Here is a 19,466-nt window from a genome sequence, read left to right on the forward strand (position 1 = left end):
CTTTATAGTACAAAGAAAGTACTACAACTTATACCGGTAATTCTTTTGGGGTATTGTCTGAACTACAATTCAAATGTAAACCTATTTCCAGTCCCAACCTTCTTTACCTGACTGGTTACAGCATGTTATGAAAAATAATACAATAATATGTAATTATATTTATATAATGTAAGAACATATTAAATGAATAATATACATAATTATAAATAAAGAATATACTGTAAAAAGAATATGGCTATTACAACTTCAGCTCAATAAGAAAATTGGATTGAAAAAAATTGTTTGATGTGATAGTCTCTTCATTTTATAAGTTGTAAATACTACTTTCAAGAACAGAAACTTATTATTTCTTGACTGAAACCCACAATTTAAATTGCTTACATTTGGTACACTCTCAATTTCTAATATTCCCAGAGGAATTTCTATATTAAGACATTCCCATACAGCCAACTTAAACATTTTCCAAATACTCAGAGCTACTTTTCAACTGCTTTGACTGCAGCCTTTGTGAGAATCCAAGATGAGGCAGCAGAATATACAGCTGACCAAAAAGGAAACAAGATCTTCAGCTCCAACAAGAACCCTATTCCTATCTTCACAGCATGCTTGTTGTATAGTGATAAAGGGTTTTTATAACAGTTATTAACTGCAAGCAAGTCTGAAGCCTGAGGCAAACATTTTGGGGCACTACTGTCTCACTTCCCAAATCTGTTATGCTATATGAACTATGTGAAAACAGATAATCTCAGTTACTCAATGCCAGTGATAGCACAGGCTCACAAGAAGCACAGTCCCAGTCCAGGAGAACCGCAAAAATACCACCTGAAAGTGCGCTCATTCAAAAGCAACAGAGACCCTACAGAGTAAACATACAATAACATATCCCAAGGAGTAGAACTAGTACCATGAATTCATTTTTAATTTTATGTTTTCAAGTCAGTGACTGCCTGGACAAATCCTTGCAGTTTTCTATTTTTCGAAGTAGTTTGCCATTGGGTCTTTCCTAGGGATGAGAAAAGTAACTGGCCCCAAATCACCCAGTTTTACTTCATGCCTAAGGGAGAAGTAGAAGTCAAGGTTTCACGGTTTCTAGCCTGATGCTTTAATCACTACACCAAACTGGCTTTCATGTTTCCAAAATGTTGACGAAATCATCAGATCCTGCACATGTCTCTGTAGGGACCTGTACCTCACTTACAGCATCATGCTCTCTGACTCTAATATGGGAAAAAGCATACCTGCTCCAGTTGACACTTAAGTTTAGTCCATTCCATTTCCCACGCAGCTTTGTCAGTGGCATATTGTTGTTGCAAATCATGACGCTCTTGCTCATCATCTTGGAGTTCTGATTGGAAGTTATCCAACAATATTTTCAGGGCATGCAAGAGTCGGCTATTATCCTTTGCCTGAAAAAAAAAGAAAGCAAAGCTATCTGCAGCTATATTTCAGCTATCTGAAATATTGTAATTCAACCACCACTTTACAAACTATGGGATAAAAACCTTTCTCTTCCTTAATATATTTGTGGGCTTCAACAAAGATGATGATCTGGAAAAAAGAAATATTCAGCAAGTCCACAAAAGACTTGCCCATGGTACCTCTCCTAATTAATAATAAGTTTTAACAACATAACTGAACTTTTTAGAACAATCAGGACAGTTATGTAAAAAGAGTGTATAATATTGGTTCCTAACACACAAAACAACAGAAAGGACAGTCTACAGCAGGGGTGTCAAACTGCCGGCCTGCGGGCTGGACACCTCACAAGGAAACTGCGCCCACCCCATTACCGGCAATAAGAAAAAGCTCCGATACGTCACACGAAGTCCAGGCGGACAGCTAAATCTTGCAAAGACTCAACATCCTCCATTTTCTGGCACAACCTTTAGAGATGACTTTACTTCAGAGGAAAAAAAGCTGCAGGAAGATTTTTCTCTCCTTGCTAGTTTGTTTCTCTACTCTTTAGCCTGGAATCAAGGTAAGGTTTTCAAAAGGGATATTGGATGGAGGGCAGAGGGACAGTTTACATAGTTTTAGCAGCTAACTTGGGTGTATGTGTGTGAGAGAGATTGACAAATCAGCTTTTGTTTTTTTTCTATTGAAGAAAAATGGCTTGGAGGGAGGGAGAAGATTAAGCTAGGGAAAGGTTTTGGGAAACTCATTCTGAAGCTGCCTTTTATGCAAGGCTGAAAGCCTAGAGAAGCAGGAGAGCTTTGCAGCTTTCTTGCTTTCCAGATGATCTGGACCAGCAAATAGGTGCAAAAAGCTCAGAAAGCAGCCGCCATTTTAGGGGTGCTGAAAAAGGTGGCTTCTCCCAGAAGGCATGGGGAACAGGCCTAAGCGCCTGGGGGGGAGACAGGCAGCGGAAGGCTCTACACCATCCCTGCGGAGTGTTGTAAGTGCAAATGACAGGGGGGGCACTGCAGCTGTCATAACTTTGAAACAGGTTCATCTATAATTTTGGGGTGTTGGTCGTTCTTTTGAATGGTCGTTAAATGGCCTGTTGTTTCCTCAAGGATTACCTGTATTTCAAATGTGAATGTTAAGACAATCAGTTGTTGAGGCAACTCTTTTTTTTGCCTCATTCTCAAACAGTATTAGTTTTATTTTTCATGTGTCTATCACCAAAAGCAACACAAAGTATAACATTAGAAATCAATACAATATCTCTGTAAAACACATTTTAAAATCACAACTAAAATATAGAGGCTCGGTAACCTGAATGGCTCATAACATTTAGAATGATCATCAAAACCTGTATGTATGTATTTAAACATACATACATTTCTACTTAAAATACTTAAATTAACAAAAGAGACCACAAAATATTTCGACACTGTTTTAAATTGCGATGGGTCAGACTCCAGTGTAATTCTAGTGGAAACTGAGAGGAGTGGCAGTAACAAAAGCTCTCTACTTTTTAGTATGAGAATGTTTGGCCTGGGCTAGATGGCTGGGTTAAGGGCATAGGCACACCATAAACTACAAGTAGATTTTCCAAATAAACTAGATATGTCCTTGCACAAGGGCCTCCCCTCACCCCCAATTTCTTAAGTAATTTTAAAGGTGGACAAGAAGAGAGGCTGAATATGTAGAAAATACTAAGAATATCAACCCATAGAATAGTAAACATACACGTTTTTCAAGAATGATGAAAACTAAAGGTAAGTGCAATGTATTGAATCTACATGCCACTTTACCATGGGCCAGGTAAATATAAAATACTAGTGATTTTGATGTATTTTTTAATTACAAAAGTCTTTTGGGGGCAAGTGAATGCCATGGCAAGGAAGTCGAATCCTTGATACATATAGAAAAAAGACTCCTTGCAAGTAGATATTTTTGTGTTTGCACAGAACAAGCACAAAGTTCCTTTGTGAAGGAACTAAACAAAGAATTTCATAGAGCCATTTGTCATTGTAAAATATATCCTTGACTTGATACTATACCATTTATCTATCACAGAACAATTTAAACTGTTATCTCAAGAAAATGCGCAGATATCATACAAGGTTGAAAAATGTGGAATGTCATTTCTATTAATATTTTGTAAATTCAACTGCCCTGTTATAAATAGTTTAAATCTAGTTATATTATTTGTCTGGAAACATTGAGTGTTATTGCTAGCTGCCGATAAACAAACTGAAATATTTTTATCCGTATCATCTTTTACCAGTTCTTTCTTACTATCCATGCCAATTTTCATTTTCAACATAATTACTCTACACATATCAATTTAATTATATAGCTTTTTACTTGTAACTATTAGTAGAATCAACACTGATGCAGCAGAAAGCCTTTTCAATTTTAACCCCAAGACTGTGAAATGTCATGTAACTCCATTAGAACAGAGAGCATGATTTATTTAAATAATTATAAAAACCTTTGCATTTAGGTTAGCTTTGGACTTTTAAATGTAGCAACAATGCTCAACACAGAAATTTTAAACTGTTATTTGGTTACTTTTATTTGCTTCAGTCATTAATTCTTATATTTTGTTATTTATATTGTTCATTGATTTAGTAATATTTTATTGAATGATACTATTTTCCTGTATAAAACCAGTAGTTATCATACTTTAGATCAAAAGATATTAGCTAAATCAGCAGTCCCCAACCTTTCTGGCTCCACAGATTGGCGCCAGCAGCACTATGGGGTGAGGGGATGGTTTCATGTGTACAACCTAATCATGCACATCGACAATTAAAGCATTCATGTGCTCGCCCGTTGCTTGCAGAGCCCGGTTCTCAACAGTCTGTGGACCAGTACTGGTCTGAGGCCTGGGAGTTGAGGATTTCTGGGCTAAATTGTCAATAGTTTTGCAGAAATTGGATTGGACTGCAAGTCAAGTATTTGGAAAGGAGATGCTAATTAATATCTTGGTATATTTTGATGTCTAAACACTGCATCTGCATGTAGGTCATGCCCCAAATTGGAAACTCTCTCAATACTTTTGTGAGAAAAAGGTTAAAATGAATTAACTCTTACAGTAACGATTGGGAAGTAAATTGCTATGGAAATGCTTAGGTGAAATAAACAGGTATATTTTGGTTACCACCATTCAATAATATACCTTTCTCAGCAGTGCTTTCTATTTGGGATAATCTTTTACAATACAAACTAGAATAGACAGAATGGATAAAATAACAAATCACAGAGATAACTCTCATGACAGAATAAGCACCTGCACATTTGCCTTGATACCTGCTTTTGTAGCTGCAACAACTCTGCTGTCTGTAGTTGTGGTCCATGGTTGCTTATTTCCACTGTGGAATGAAGGGAGTAATTTGTCATTGCAAAAACTTCTTCCTCCTCTTCCTCCCCCTCTTCGTCACCTTTTTGTTCAGACTGAAAGGTGAATTCTAGCATGGGATCAAGGTGTTCCATCTAAAAATGCAAATGAATTAAAATAAACACAATCTTATATGAAAGAAATAAATTCCTACATGAAATAACTACCTATTTTGTAGATTTTCCTTATTTCTTTCTATAAGCTTATGGATACTTAATTGTTTATGAAATCAAATTGATGAAGTGGATAAAAATTTGTTACATCCTAGAAAAAAGTTACTTCCTACTTTGTTCATGAGTTGTATTAATTAGGCTTCCCAAATTTAGTACCTTCAAGATATATTGACATTAATACCCTCAGAATTCTTTGAGAGGAAATTGGGAATTATGCTGCTAACAGTTAGAGGACTGTAGTTTGCAAAAAGACTTAATAATAAACTTCAATATTAAAAATCAGTATATATAAAGAAACCATTATTTTAATCTTATTGAACAAATCCTTTCATTTCTGAGATTCTGGGATTTCTAAAATCATAGATCAAATCACATACTGGGCAAAAATTTATAGTATATAAAATTATTAGTATATAAATAAATTTAAAAAGAGAATATGCAGCTATATAATTATTCTTTTTATTGCTCCTGCTTTTAATTAATACAAAATTAACAAATGGTAAAAGACATGGCAAATATGATAAATACATCAATACTAGAAAGAGTGACTGCCCTGAAGTCACTTATAATGAACAACAGAATAAATTATAATTCTATTTCCTCATACAATACTTTTAAATTCTAATGTAAAGTATCATTTGGTTCTTCTGAAGAAAGATAACTTAAACTGCAGGAGAAGCAGAAAAGTGTTGTGTTTGTAAAGTTATTGTTTTATCCCTTAATCTTATGGCATCTGAACTTGAAGTAATGTTATTTCTTAAAATGTATTTTGCCTATAATAAAATTATTATCACATTTTAGCTTTACTCCATTAAATAATATGAGACAGTTACCTCAAGTATGTCTTCTTGCTTCTCTATTTGCCTGCCATGTCGCCAATGTTTTAGCAACCATTTCAATTTGACATATAGGATAAAAATGTTCTGCTTGAAATGTCTGAGCTCTTGATCCATCAGAATTTTCTCCTGACTCCAAGTTTTCTCTTCCAGTTTGTTCTGCAAAGTCAAGCTTTGTACTTCTAAATCTTTTCTTTGTAAGTTTTGCAGATGGTCTTTTTCCAACTTTAAATAGAACAAATATCCACATGAATAGAATATTGTCCTTAAGCACGTGTTACTGAAATCTGCCCCCCATCCTCATATCCATTTGAACAAAAAACCAAGGTTGCCAATTCTAATTATTATCATCTGATTTTATCAAGGGATCCATCTTTTAAGAAACTCAAAGATCTCAGGTTGAAGACTTAATTTAATTAACCATAATAGCCTGCTAGGGAAAAAAAATTACACAGCTCATTTAGTGTAACAACCTGGATCAGATTTCTGTAGTGTAAGCATTTGTATTCTCTGCGTATAAACACTGTCTCTTCACTTAATTCTTTCAATGTGTTGCTGACATGATCCTGTACTTGATATTGCTATATGTGGGACTGCAACTCCTAACTTCATTTTCAACTAATAATTAGAAAAAACAATAGGGTTTATTGATTCTAAATTATTTATTTTCCCTATGGATGAGGACTTTTTTTTTTGAGGAGTACAGTTCTATTTTTATGTCTTATGAAGGAGAGATTCTTGTTGACAGGGCCTTAGTAATGAATCGTCCTTGAACATTTTGGTAGAACAAACTATCCATAAAATATGTCTATGATTATGAACCATCCAGGCATAGAATATGAAGAATCTCTCTCAACTCAAATGTTCAGAGATCCAGCAAATGTTTTTTACCTCCTTTAAGATGTCAATGTTGAGTTTTTAAACGAAAAAACATACTATGCATACATACATATTTGTTGTTGTTGTTGTTAGTTGTGAAGTAGTGTCCGACCCATTGCGACCCCATGGACAATGTTCCTCCAGGCCTTCCTGTCCTCTACCATCTTCTGGAGTCCATTTAAGCTCACACCTACTGCTTCAGTGACTCCATCCAGCCACTTCATTCTCTGTCATCCCCTTCTTCTATTGCCCTCAATCTTTCCCAGCATTAGGCTCTTCTCCAGTGAGTCCTTCCTTCTCATTAGGTGGCCAAAGTATTTGAGTTTTAGCTTCAGGATCTGGCCTTCTAAAGAGCAGTCAGGGTTGATCTCCTCTAGGACTGACCGGTTTGATCGCCTTGCAGTCCAAGGGACTCGCAGGAGTCTTCTCCAGCACCACAGTTCAAAGGCCTCAATTCTTTGGCACTCAGCCTTTTTTATGGTCCAACTTTCACTGCTATACATTGCAACTGGGAGGACCAGTTGCAATGTATATGCACTTTTGTTGACAGGGTGATATTTCTGCTTTTTAGTGTGCTGTCTAGATTTGCCATGCCTTTCCTCCCAAGGAGCAAGCGTCTTTTAATTTCTTAGCTACAGTCCCCATCTGCAGTGATCTTGGAGCCCAGGAAAATAAAATCTGTCACTACCTCCATTTCTTCCCCATCTATTTGCCAGGAATTGAGAGGGCCGGATGCCATGATCTTGGTTTTCTTAATGTTAAGTTTCAACCCAAGTTTTGCACTCTCTTTCTTCACCCGCAACAAGAGGCTCTTTAGTTCCTCTTCACTTTCTGCCATTAGAGTGGTATCATCTGCATATCTTAGGTTGTTGATATTTCTCCTGGCAATCTTAATTCCAACTTTTGATTCATCTAGCCCTGCCTTTCTCATGATGTGCTCTGCATATAAGTTAAATAGGCAGGGCGACAGTATACAGCCTTGCCGGACTCCTTTCTCAATTTTGAACCAATCAGTGGTTCTGTGTCCAGTTCTCACTGTTGCTTCTTGACCCGCATACAGGTTTCTCAAGAGACAAATAAGATGGTCTGGTACTCCCATCTCTTTAAGAACTTGCCAGTTTGTTGTGATCCACACAATCAAAGGCTTTAGCATAGTCAATGAAGCAGATTTTTTCTGGAATTCCCTAGCTTTCTCCATGATCCAGCATATGTTGGCAATTTGATCTCTAGTTCCTCTGCCTCTTCGAAATCCTGCCTGTACTTCTGGTAGTTCTCGATCCACATACTGGAGTCTAGCTTGTAGGATTTTAAGCATAACTTTACTAGCATGTGAAATGAGTGCAATGGTGCGATAGCTTGAACATTTTTTGGCACTGCCTTTCTTTGGAATTGGAATGTAAACTGATCTTTTCCAATCCTGTGGCCACTGTTGAGTTTTCCAAATTTGCTGGCAAATTGAGTGTAGCACTTTTACTGCATTGTCTTTTAAGATTTTGAATAGCTCAGCTGGAATACTGTCACCTCCACTAGCTTTGTTGTTGCTCAGCTTTCCTAAGGCCCACTTCACTTCACATTCTAGGATGTCTGGGTCAAGGTCAGTGACCACCTCATTTTGGTTATCAGGGACATTAAGCTTGTTCTTGTATAGTTCTTCTGTGTAATTTTGCCACCTCTTCTTAATCTCTTCTGCTTCTGTTTAGGTCCCTGCCATTTTGGTCCTTCATCATGTCCATTTTTGCATGAAATGTTCCCTTCATCTCTCCAATTTTCTGGTCCTCCCTATTCTATTGTTTTCTTCTATTTCTTTGGACTGTTCATTTAAGAAGGCATTCTTATCTCTTCTAGCTATTCTCTGGAATTCTGCATTCAATTGGGTGTATCTTTCTTTTTCTCCCTTGCCTTTCGCTTCCCTCCTTTCCTCAGCTATTTGCAAAGCATACATACATATACACATAGACAAACACATACACATATTGTATAGTCAATTAACTGTTCCTACTAAAGGTTTACAGTTCTGTAATCCATCAATCAACTGATGCTATTTCTAAAAAAATAATATTATGCAATCATATTTATAATTTCATATCTGCTTTACCTATAATAAATCATATTAATAAAATAATTTTAAAAGATAGCCATTTCTAGATTCTTTATGCAAAATTCTTTTATAAAAATTATTAGAAAAATAATTTCCACATGCTAATTATTTTCAGTAAATTCTAATTACAGTTTTATAACGGCAGGTTACAATATATAGAACTGGATGTACAAAAAAAAAATCAAAGTAGGAATGACAAAACTTTATACCACATTATATTCCTATAAACAATAACATTCCTGTAATCATGTAATCCATTTTCCAAATAATGACTGGTGGCCAGAATATGATTTATATTTATACATGAAAATTATATAGATAAAAAAAATCAATTGTCCCTTAAAGCTGTTTCAATAATTCTTAACTATCCATAACCAAACATATATAACATTTGAACTCTTTTTCACAAATATATGGTGCTTCTAAATAGTAATCAAAGCAGATGAAATTTTCTTCTAGTATCTATTTAATGTATTTACCTGAATTATCCTTTCTGAAAAGGTTTCTTGTTCTTCTTCTCGAAGTTTCATCTCCTGCTCTAGCTGAGCCTGAAGCTCCTGTATTGATACATTCTGTACAGGTAAAATATGGCAGTCCCTGAGTTGATTAGGAGTGTAACAGTTCTTACAAAGGTAACAAAACTTTAGGATGTATACCTAAAACTATATAATCAAGATAGTATTCAAACACATGCTCTGTTCATAATTAGTTAAAAACCTGCACAAAAATTTTCTCTTGCTGAATCTGTTGATGCATACTTTGAGTCAATATATTTAAGATCCATATAAGGATCTGCTTTAGCTGTGGTATGGACAGCTAGGTTATTTGTAACCAGTTACCTGTGCAGATATACATATGGGTTTTTGAACTGCACAGAAGCACTATCAGAAAGTTATCATATCTGAAACTTTGGATTTAAAATTTATTTTGGTTTCAGTCTCATTAACACAACACTCCTGGAATCTGAGTACCTACTGAAGTAAGTACCTGAAAATTAAAACGTTGACAAATAGTGAATTAAATTTAATAAATATTTTTTGTCCTGGAAGAAGAGCTGATATCTCACTGAGCTGGTGTCTGGCAATATGAATACACGATACGCTTTGTGCTTGCTGATTTACTGCATCTACTTCTGACTCTGAATGGAAGTCTTTGTCTCTGAGAAGACAGATCAGCAGAGCTGTATCTGATGACCCTATCAGTTATGCTGTAGGGTTTTGAAATGAAACTGAAATGTCATCCGCTGTACATGTCTGTTGGTATGGAAAAGGCAGATATTTGTTGACTTGTAGTAAGCATGGCACCATGGTAGATCACCACTGAAGGTTCAATATCAGGTAGCTTGGTTATCATATATATGTATTTCAATCTATTATAATACAGCAGTATTTGTAAAAACAGTATTTTTTCATCATATTGTATGTAGGGATTACAATAATGATCTCAAGGATCATTGGGCAAAGAATAATGATCTGAGATCCATAATGGGGATCTAGAGAATTTGGAATGAATCTTTTTCTTTCTTATAAATCAGTCCTGGTATTTTTAACCTGGTATCTTATTAAATAGCCAGTAATATGCTGAAGGAAAGCCACTGGGTGAATTATCTAGTGATGATATAGCTCTGAGAATGAATGTTCACTGTTAAGAGTAGTTTCATGGCCAAAGTTGCCAAATTATGGAGTACTATCTTGGACACCCTGGATCATAGAGTTATACCAACTGAAAATAGGAAATAAAAGGAAAAGAGAAGAAATAGTATTTCAGCTAAATCAGTTTGAAAGACTCCAGATATGGTGCTTGCTTTCTTAGTTGAAAAGAAGCAAAAAAGATGATGAGCTACAAATCTAGTGTATTCTTTACCAAACTAGTCACATAGCTACTCCTATATTGTCACATTTCTCCAGTTGCACCATCAACATTTGTAGTCTTATTATTTGCTATCATTCTCACATTTTTTAAACTTTCTCAGACACAAATATTTGCAGCATTTTTTTCATTTCCACACTGCTATGTTCCCATACAAACTTGCAGCATGTTTCTTCAGGCTTTCTTTCACTTCATCTTTCCCAAATCATGTCATTACTTTTATTTTTAATTCTTTTCACTCTTCTGGCAACTCCTTGTTTAGCTCTTAGTCTATTTCTGAAATTTGTGATCATCAAAACAGTCCTTCATTTGATTTACTTTTACTTTTAATATTTCTTGCTCTATTTGACAAGATTCATGATATCTTTTCTCTATATTCATACAGTATTTTTCCGATTTAATTTTTAAAGCAATCATTCAGTTATATGCATTTTTCTCATCCACAGCCTCTTTCACTCCATTACCCAAGCATCCATATTTCAAATTTAATGGTGCTCAAAATTACAAATTTACTTCGAATTCATTCTGGAAAGGGTACTCTCTAATGCTTTTTCATACAGGATTTGTATTTTCTCTTTGGCAATCTTTATTACTTTCTTGTCCATTTGCCTCCCACCACAGTAAACTACTCTTGATGCTACCAAATAACAGTGTACCAAATCCTTTTTATCCTTAACTATTTGAGTATTTCATCATAAACAAATCAATTATAGTTTTATATATGTATTCTTATGTCAAATATGTATATACTTTTGCTTAAAATATATATTTGAAACAGCTCATTGCCATTCTCATTCCTTCTAGAACTTCTCTAAATGGCCCACTTATTTTTTTCTGTATTCTCTCATTTTCATCATCAACAGAATGCTGCATAATTTCCATAAAACTCTTCACTTCTATTATCACCATTTATTGAAGTGCAGTAATTATTATCTACCTCTGGACTCCTATTTTAACATATATCCACAACCATATAGTTATCAACAATGTAGATGACCATACTTTTATATGGTCAACCACTTCACAAGATCAGATCATGTGCATTTGTATTTATGACATATTTTCCCTTCTTTTTATTTTCATAGAAATATAACCTACCTACCTACCTACCTACCTACCTACCTTCCTTCCTTCCTTCCTTCCTTCCTTCCCTCCTTCCTTCCTTCCCATGCTTTCTGTTACTTAGCTCTAATCAGTCAGATGAAAATGCTGTTGTTTTTAAAGTTCCTGGAGTAGACTTTATACACTAACTTATTTAAGATAACCATCTAGACAAAATATAAACTAAGAAAAAAAAATTTCCACTTTTTTTTTTTGCTAAAATTCCTCACAAATTTTTAACTTCAATTTACCGACATGATATCTCTGGTCTGTTTTCTTATTCTATAGAAGATGTAGATATGAATATATATTAAGCGAGGAATACTCAAATGTAAAAAAATAAAGTTCTCATTTGGGCTCATTAATTATCATATTCTTTGAGAACTATTAGAATTTTCTTTTACACATACAAAATTTAGGGGTAGCCTGAGAAATAGTTCTAGTTTATTAGCCCAAGTACAGATATTTTAATCCATCTTTTCTTTTAATCATGCTTTTAAAGAACAGATAAATAAATAGAGATTACAGAATATTCTGTGCTGTTTACAAGATACTGAATTGAGTGAAGTACTACTATGGATAAAGAAACTAGTTACATTAATTACTAAATGTGTGTTTATTTGCTATAAAGAAAGTGTGCAGGATTCTAGTTTGGAATAAGACTGCGAAATTCTGACAATCTGTTCCTATTACAGATTCAGAAAGGTTGTTCTTCCACCTGATAGATGAAATATATGGCACTCATGAATAATTAACTGCACAAGAATCTTCACCTGTGTTTCTCTCATTATCAAAGTGGTTGAATTATTGTTTTTAAGACATACATTTTACTTGAAGCATTTTAAAATTAGCAGTTTTCCCTCAGCATGTACTTAACCCAACATAAATACATTCTAATAACACTTTGTACTAATAAATGCTAATGCTATTTGAACAATAGTAGCAATTTAAAGGAATGAGACTAATAGAATGCAAGATAGTAGACTTAGGTTGTCTATAATTAATTTGTCACATTCAATTTAAAAACAGTCTACAAAAGAAAATAGAATTTGAATAGGATTTTTTTCCTTGAATTTTTAACTGGGACTGCATTAATCCACAAAAAAATGTTCCACATTGTAGCCAAAACTGACCAACAGTCTTTTCAACAATAAGTAAAGCTAAAAAATCCCTAAGAAATCAACAACAAAACATTTCTATCCAAAATAACAGCTAAATGTTACTTTCTGACATTCTGATCTGATTCAATGGAACAACTAAAATGATCTGCAAAGGTATTATAGTTAGGCTTCATATTATATTGTGTTTGCACTGTAATTTTACTTTGTCCTTCAGTGATCATCAGTAGCTTCAGAACACTTGTAGTATGCCTAACTGGCTTCTCATGGAGCTCCAGGATTACATTAAAAAGCTATTTATTTTTCTTATAAATTGTGAAATTTCAGGAAATAATGTGTGCTACTGAAATTCTATAGAATGCTCATAGAACACTTAAATATGGCTTTAAAGCAAATACGAAGGCCCTTAGCTTGTAGTGGAACCCTATACATGGGGATGGTTAAATTTTTTACTTCCCCATGCTTCTTTTTTTATTCTCATATCTGAACATGCATGTAAGAGGAACTTTGAGATTTCTGGACTGTGGTTGTTTTTCCCCCCCAAAAAAATGTTTTCACACCATGCTTTTTACAATTTGCCACTGAAATTCAACAGCATACTTTGTAGGTTTGGGGTAATGTTTCTCAACCTTGGCCATTTTAAGAAGTGTGGACTTCACTAGAATTGCCAAAGTTAACAAATATTGCTCTGGGGAATGCAAAAGCAGGTCTGAGTGCTATATATCTACTCAAAGTAAAAGGAAAAAAAAATACAGCTAGTGATGTATCCTCTGCTGAAATATTAAGACATGTTCTATAGAGTACAGGGAAGATACAGCAGTCCCCAAAAGGGAACAGAGACAAATGCTTATTTTAAAAGAAATAAAAAAATGAAGCCAATGCCTACTATGGAAGAATTAATTTGATTAGAAATAAATAGATGAAAAAAGTCCTACATGGCAGTATATAAGTTAATTCATAAATTAAAATGTTTTGCATAATTCTGCTCTTTTTGTTCTCTGTCATTTTTAATTCCTTAATCTTAAAGCAGAAAAGTTTAGACAGAGTCAGGCAGCCAAAGCTTCTGAATTTCAGAAGCTAATGCTAAAACAAAATTAAAGAGGGAAATACATTAAATAAGTCACATTTTAAAACCTGATTATTTATTTTTTTGGCATCCAGCCAGAGGGCTTGAATAGCAAAGGGTACTGTATTAGAAACAGTATCTATTTTTTTAGGCAGAGGAGTCTGGTTTATGCTTCAATAATGATTAATTAATTGGAACATCTTAGATAAAGATGTTATCTGATCTTTGCTGAACTGCACAGCATAACTGAACCTTTCTCTTTCTCTTGAAAGGTTATAGTTAATTTTATTATGCTGATATATGAACAAACTGCATGCGCATTGACCTCTTTATAAAAAAGCATTTTAGTTACCTGTAGTACCTGTACCTCCACATGTTTAAGTCAGAAATGTATTCTATTGTGTTTGATGAGCTTATCACCAGGAAACTGTGGTGGATTGTTGTTATAATCACTGGAATTATGTTGTTAAATGTCACCAAAATTGTAATTGTCTGTGGTAATAATATTGTAGTTTTTCCAAAGACATTCTTATCATCATCTTGATCCTGTCCATCTGATTTATCCATTATCTCCTTCTTCAGCTTCCCTCAACCTTATCACGAGTAGTTTCTTCCTGCTTTAATTTTTTTGCAACACAAAATTTGCAAATTTTGCAACACAAAATTTGTGTTTCTTCTTGCTAATCATTATCTGAATGACATATTTTTTAAGACTGACTGATTCTTCTTGAAACTTGTAGAGCTCTTCTTCAGATTTATAATCTGATCCTCTCTTCCCCTTTTCTTCTATATCCAGTTTTGCAGCACTGTATTTCAATTGAAAAGACTGCTGCTTGATCATTTGTTGCCACATCCTTATATTTTATGATCTAAGTTTGTCGTTACCTTCTCCAGAATTAACCTCTCTCTCCCAGCAACCTCTCCATGTTCTTGATCTTAAGAAAATAAAACTATCAACTTCACTTCCTGTATTTTCTTCCATTATCATTAACTATACATTTATTTATTTATTTATTTATTTATTTATTTATTTATTTATTTATTCATTCATTCATTCATTCATTCATTCATTCATTCGTAAAATGTTAGGTAAAACTTTATGTGAGCAATTACTGCAATGTTTTAATGATGTCCATATCTTTTCATAGCTATTCTTAGTATGAGAATGTACACTAATCTTTTCCAATCTCCAGACAAGAATCTTTATTCTGTACTTGTTGTCATAAAGCAATGGTCACAGAAATTTTAAAAAATATATAGACTTCCAAGAACACCAAGGCTGTGGTTAAGTAGATTTACTGAAACTAAGTATATCTAATGCAAATCCTATTTGCAGGGAAAGTGAGATTCAAATTCTTATGCCTCTTTTTCCTGATGCATTAAGGTATGTAGCAAACAGGCTAAAAGCCACTCTCAGGAAGAAGGAATAGTTTCCATCTCTCTCTCGTTTGATAGTTGGTTGGTTTGATTTGTTTGCTTGTAACTATTTAAGAATTTTCTGTCACAACATATCTCATGACGATTATTTATTTGCTCAAGATCTCTATTGAGGCCAAAGAGCTCCTTTCCCTTTTCTCCTCTGGAAGGAAAACAATTTCTACTCTAACCACCCTTTTCTCCTGTTCAAAATGCCCAGAGAGGGTAGTGGGGGAGAAATGTCCATCTCTTCCAGAAAGATGTATATTGGGGGAGGTTCTGACTTTGTAATCAGTAATACACCTGAAATTAGTATTATCCACCAGGAGGATCAAAAACTATAGGGAAAGGAAATTTCTGGCACAATTTAGTCATTGTGGTCCGTAAGTATTCTGTGAATGCTGATTTATATCTAAGCAATAAATCCATTGTTTTCCTATTGTCCAACTTGGTTCCCATTACCTCAGAGTCTGAAAAAACCAATAGGGGCTTTGGGAAAATTGGAAGGCATATTAGGACTCCCAGACTTCTGTGTGTATTGCAAACAGAATTGGCAAAGATGACTATGTCTGGTTATTGCTTTCAATGAATCCAAATACTCCAGTTTGCACTTTCTACATTAGCTTATCTGGTCTAAGGCTATTTGCTTCTGACAGTGTGAGAATTTACTCTCTCAGCTGTTAGCACTTTAACTGCTTGTTCTCTTGCAGCTTTAAATAGTTCAATGGGCATCTTATCTGATCCTGGTGCTTTCTTATTTGACAGCTGGTCCATTGCCTGTCATATCACATTTTCTATGAAAGAAGGTTAATTCACACATTATGTCTGAACAAATTATTCTATGATTCCATAACCTAATTTGTAAAGAGCTTCAATATGGCCTTTCCATCTTTCTTTAATTTCATTTACTTCTATTACCTTTCTTCCATGAGTACTAGATCTATCTTGTGATTCCCCCCCCCATGAATACTGTACTCTGATCTTAATTTTTTTCTTTAATCTCTTCTGTTCGTTGAAAGTCTTTATTTCTTTATTTGCTTTCTGCTTGATATGATGTAGATGTGTTCAATTGTCATGCATAATTTTATGTCTTACTTTGGCTCTTAATTTGTTTTGAAAATCAGCTGAATCTTTTCTTCGGAATTTTGAGAATACTTTTTTCACTTAGTTTTCATGATGTCTCTTATATATAACTGCTTAGTTTCTTTTCTGCATGGCATACTGAATCTGTTTCTTTCACTGATGTTATATTCTAAATGATTTTTCTCAAGTCAAATCTTGTTGGCATCCTTACTCTATAGTCCACCTGTATGACATCTGTATACATGGTCTGTTTTATAATCTATATTTCAGAATGCAATGGCTCACTGGGATTGCAATTCTCTATGTTCTCTTTCCTATTACATATTAAATTTTATTTTAATGTTGTATATCCCATAATGCCCATGTGTAAAGTATACATATATATGGCTTGAAGTTGATTCTCTCAATAAATAATAATAAATAATATCTTTGCAAAGCTTTGTTAACCTTCTCCATTATTACATTTTACCTAATCTAGTTCTCCTCTAATTCCAGATTTCTCAATTTCTCCAATGTTTATATTCCAGTCACCAATTTGCAGTACTGTGCTTTTTCCTAATATTGCATTTAGCCCTTCTCAATTTTGAGTTTAGTAATTTTTTAGTGTTTTTCATCACTGCCCCCTTAAGAAGTGCACATTCTTGTACAACATTAATGTTGAATGACACTTTTTATGTTATAACTAAACACATACTTGCAACATCCTTTTGAAATATCATTACCATTTTTGGACTGGCTTCATGCCCTGATACATATTATATTAACTGAGTTAAAGAGGTCCTATTCATTGATTTCAAAAAATATTTTCATTTCAAAAAAGTTGTTTTTCTTTGTTCGTTCTTCTCACATTCCATGTATTCCAGTTACATCTCTCCTTGTAAAATGAGAAAATTCTCTTTCATTACTGACCAGATTTCTTTGCAGGTTTGATCTGACTACATTATCATCTCCACTTCTATTTTGAAAATGAATGTTTTTCTACTTGGAATCTCTTCACCTACCACATAAACCTGTCTCAGTGTTCCAGCCATGTCCATAGAGTTTTCTTGGAACTATGCAGGAATCATTTTTGCAACTGTTTTCCTTTGAGTTTAATTTTAAAATTACTTCTTGTAGTAGCATTATCTTCCCTCACATCTGCTTTTCCTGACCTCTTCCTTATTGTGGATTGCTGTTAATGTTACACCACTCACTCCCTTCTGCATTACTATCAGGATCAATAAAGCTATTGATGCCATTCCACCATAACAGATAAGTAATTCTTTCCTGCATTTCAGCAAGTGTTTTGAATAAACTGATTACCTTTTTTGAAAACATACAAAATTTCTGGTTTTGGAACAGTGTACATTTTTTTCTCCATAAAGAGGGAATCTAGTACCAAGTTGGCAATCATGGACCTTTGAAAAATTTTAAGAGATCTTGCTTTTTAACAACAGAGGCTATTTAATTTATTAACATACTTCTAAAGTATATTTCTGCTAATATCAAAGTTCTTTCTTTCTTGAAGATATACCTTTTTCATTCTTTTTGAGCATAGCTAAATCACAATTAAATCAATCAATCCAAGACTTGCACATCACAACGCTACATGTTTCACTCCCTGCACCTCTAATCTACCCATCTTCAATATAAAAAGTCAATTTATAATATACTTAATGGCCAGCAAATCAAACATTGAATTCACAAATTTGCCTTCCTTCAGCTAGACTTTTTATTTAAAATGCTGTTTCAAAATTTAAGAAATTAAGCGTATATTAATTCATTAAAATGATTGGAGTATTGAAAACGTATTTTAGGAAAGACCTGAATTAATAAAATCATTGCTTTCCAGTCAATCTTTTCTAGTTATTCATTGCTGGATTTTGATGTAAAGATAAACAACCACTTAAATCCAGATTATAGGATTGTACAATTGACAAAATGAGATAAGTGCTATTCCACAATCAAATCTGGAGAGTTGTAGGTCACATTATCAACCAGACAGTCAAGTAAGCAGTTTCTTCTAATTCTTATGGCAATTCTCAATATATGACTAAAATAACACCTCCTGTTATTTTAGGCCGAGGAATTACAGAGCTCCGCACCCCATGGCTGAATTCGCCCTGCCAGGGGACCCTAAATGGGTCTAAAGTCGCCCCGGAGAGGTGAAAAAGGAGGGCCCCCGTTGATCATGGAAAGATGGTGGTCAAATTCAAGCTGTTAGCCACCTATAAAGCTCTACATGGCATAGGGCCAAGTTAGGTTTTCCCCATCTCATCAGCGTATCTCATCTCACTCAATCAAGCAGGAAAGGTAGTCAAAGATTTCAACTGGCAGTGTCAAGGAAGAGAGCCTTCTCTGCTGCTGCCCCCTTGTTGTAGAACCTTCTGTCCCCAGAAAATCATGAATGCAAGGACTGGTCATACAGTTATTTTTCCATTACCATTATAGTGCAAATGATTGTTAAATGAGTCAACTGCTAAACGAGGGCTATCTGTATTGGCTGTCATGAGAAAAATGCTAAAAATTGTCAGATTTCCATTTCATTAAATATTAGGTGGAGTTAAATACAAATTGTAGGGCTTAAAAGGAATTATTCCCTCTATTTTGCCCTGGCTTCTATGACAATTACTGTTCCCTTTCAAGGAATTTTTATTCAGCTGTGCTAACCTCTAGACTGAAACAATTCTTGTTTTCTGGCCTGTAGAATTTAAGGTCTCCATCAGTTCTGCCATGTGGTTCTGTGGTGCCTTGTTGTTGATGAATCTCTTTCTCATCTCCATGGTCTGGGCTGCGCTGCCATTCCAACTGATCCTTTTGTTTGGACTGTTAAGTGCATGGGTGGGGATTGTAACATAAAAGAAATCAGGACAGGGAAAGATTAAAAAAACAAACAAAAGTGGCTAAGGTAGGCGATTGAAAAAACTACAAGACAAAAAAAAGCGTGAACAGAAAAATCAACTTAAATGCAATGTCATAAGCAAGTGACGAGAATAGAATTAAAATAAGGATGAGCAAAATAATGGGCTGAAACATCTGAAAAGCAAAAAAGAGAG

General features: G+C 34.4%; 1 protein-coding gene across 1 annotated transcript in view; it reads right to left on the reverse strand.

Moving 5' to 3' along the window:
• MTCL1 (microtubule crosslinking factor 1) overlaps positions 1 to 19,466 on the reverse strand; it is a 77,635-nt gene that overhangs the window by 18,984 nt on the left and 39,185 nt on the right. Inside the window, exons 6-10 of the mRNA XM_081325267.1 lie at positions 19,081 to 19,236; positions 9,258 to 9,350; positions 5,799 to 6,026; positions 4,705 to 4,887; positions 1,239 to 1,406 (exon numbers count right to left, since the gene is read on the reverse strand). Of these exons, the coding sequence (XP_081181393.1) occupies positions 1,239 to 1,406; positions 4,705 to 4,887; positions 5,799 to 6,026; positions 9,258 to 9,350; positions 19,081 to 19,236 (828 nt within the window). The remainder of the gene's footprint in view (positions 1 to 1,238; positions 1,407 to 4,704; positions 4,888 to 5,798; positions 6,027 to 9,257; positions 9,351 to 19,080; positions 19,237 to 19,466) is intronic.

This window comes from Vipera berus (genome assembly GCF_964194415.1).
Source record: "Vipera berus genome assembly, chromosome: 3".
NCBI classification, from domain to species: Eukaryota; Metazoa; Chordata; class Lepidosauria; order Squamata; family Viperidae; genus Vipera; species Vipera berus.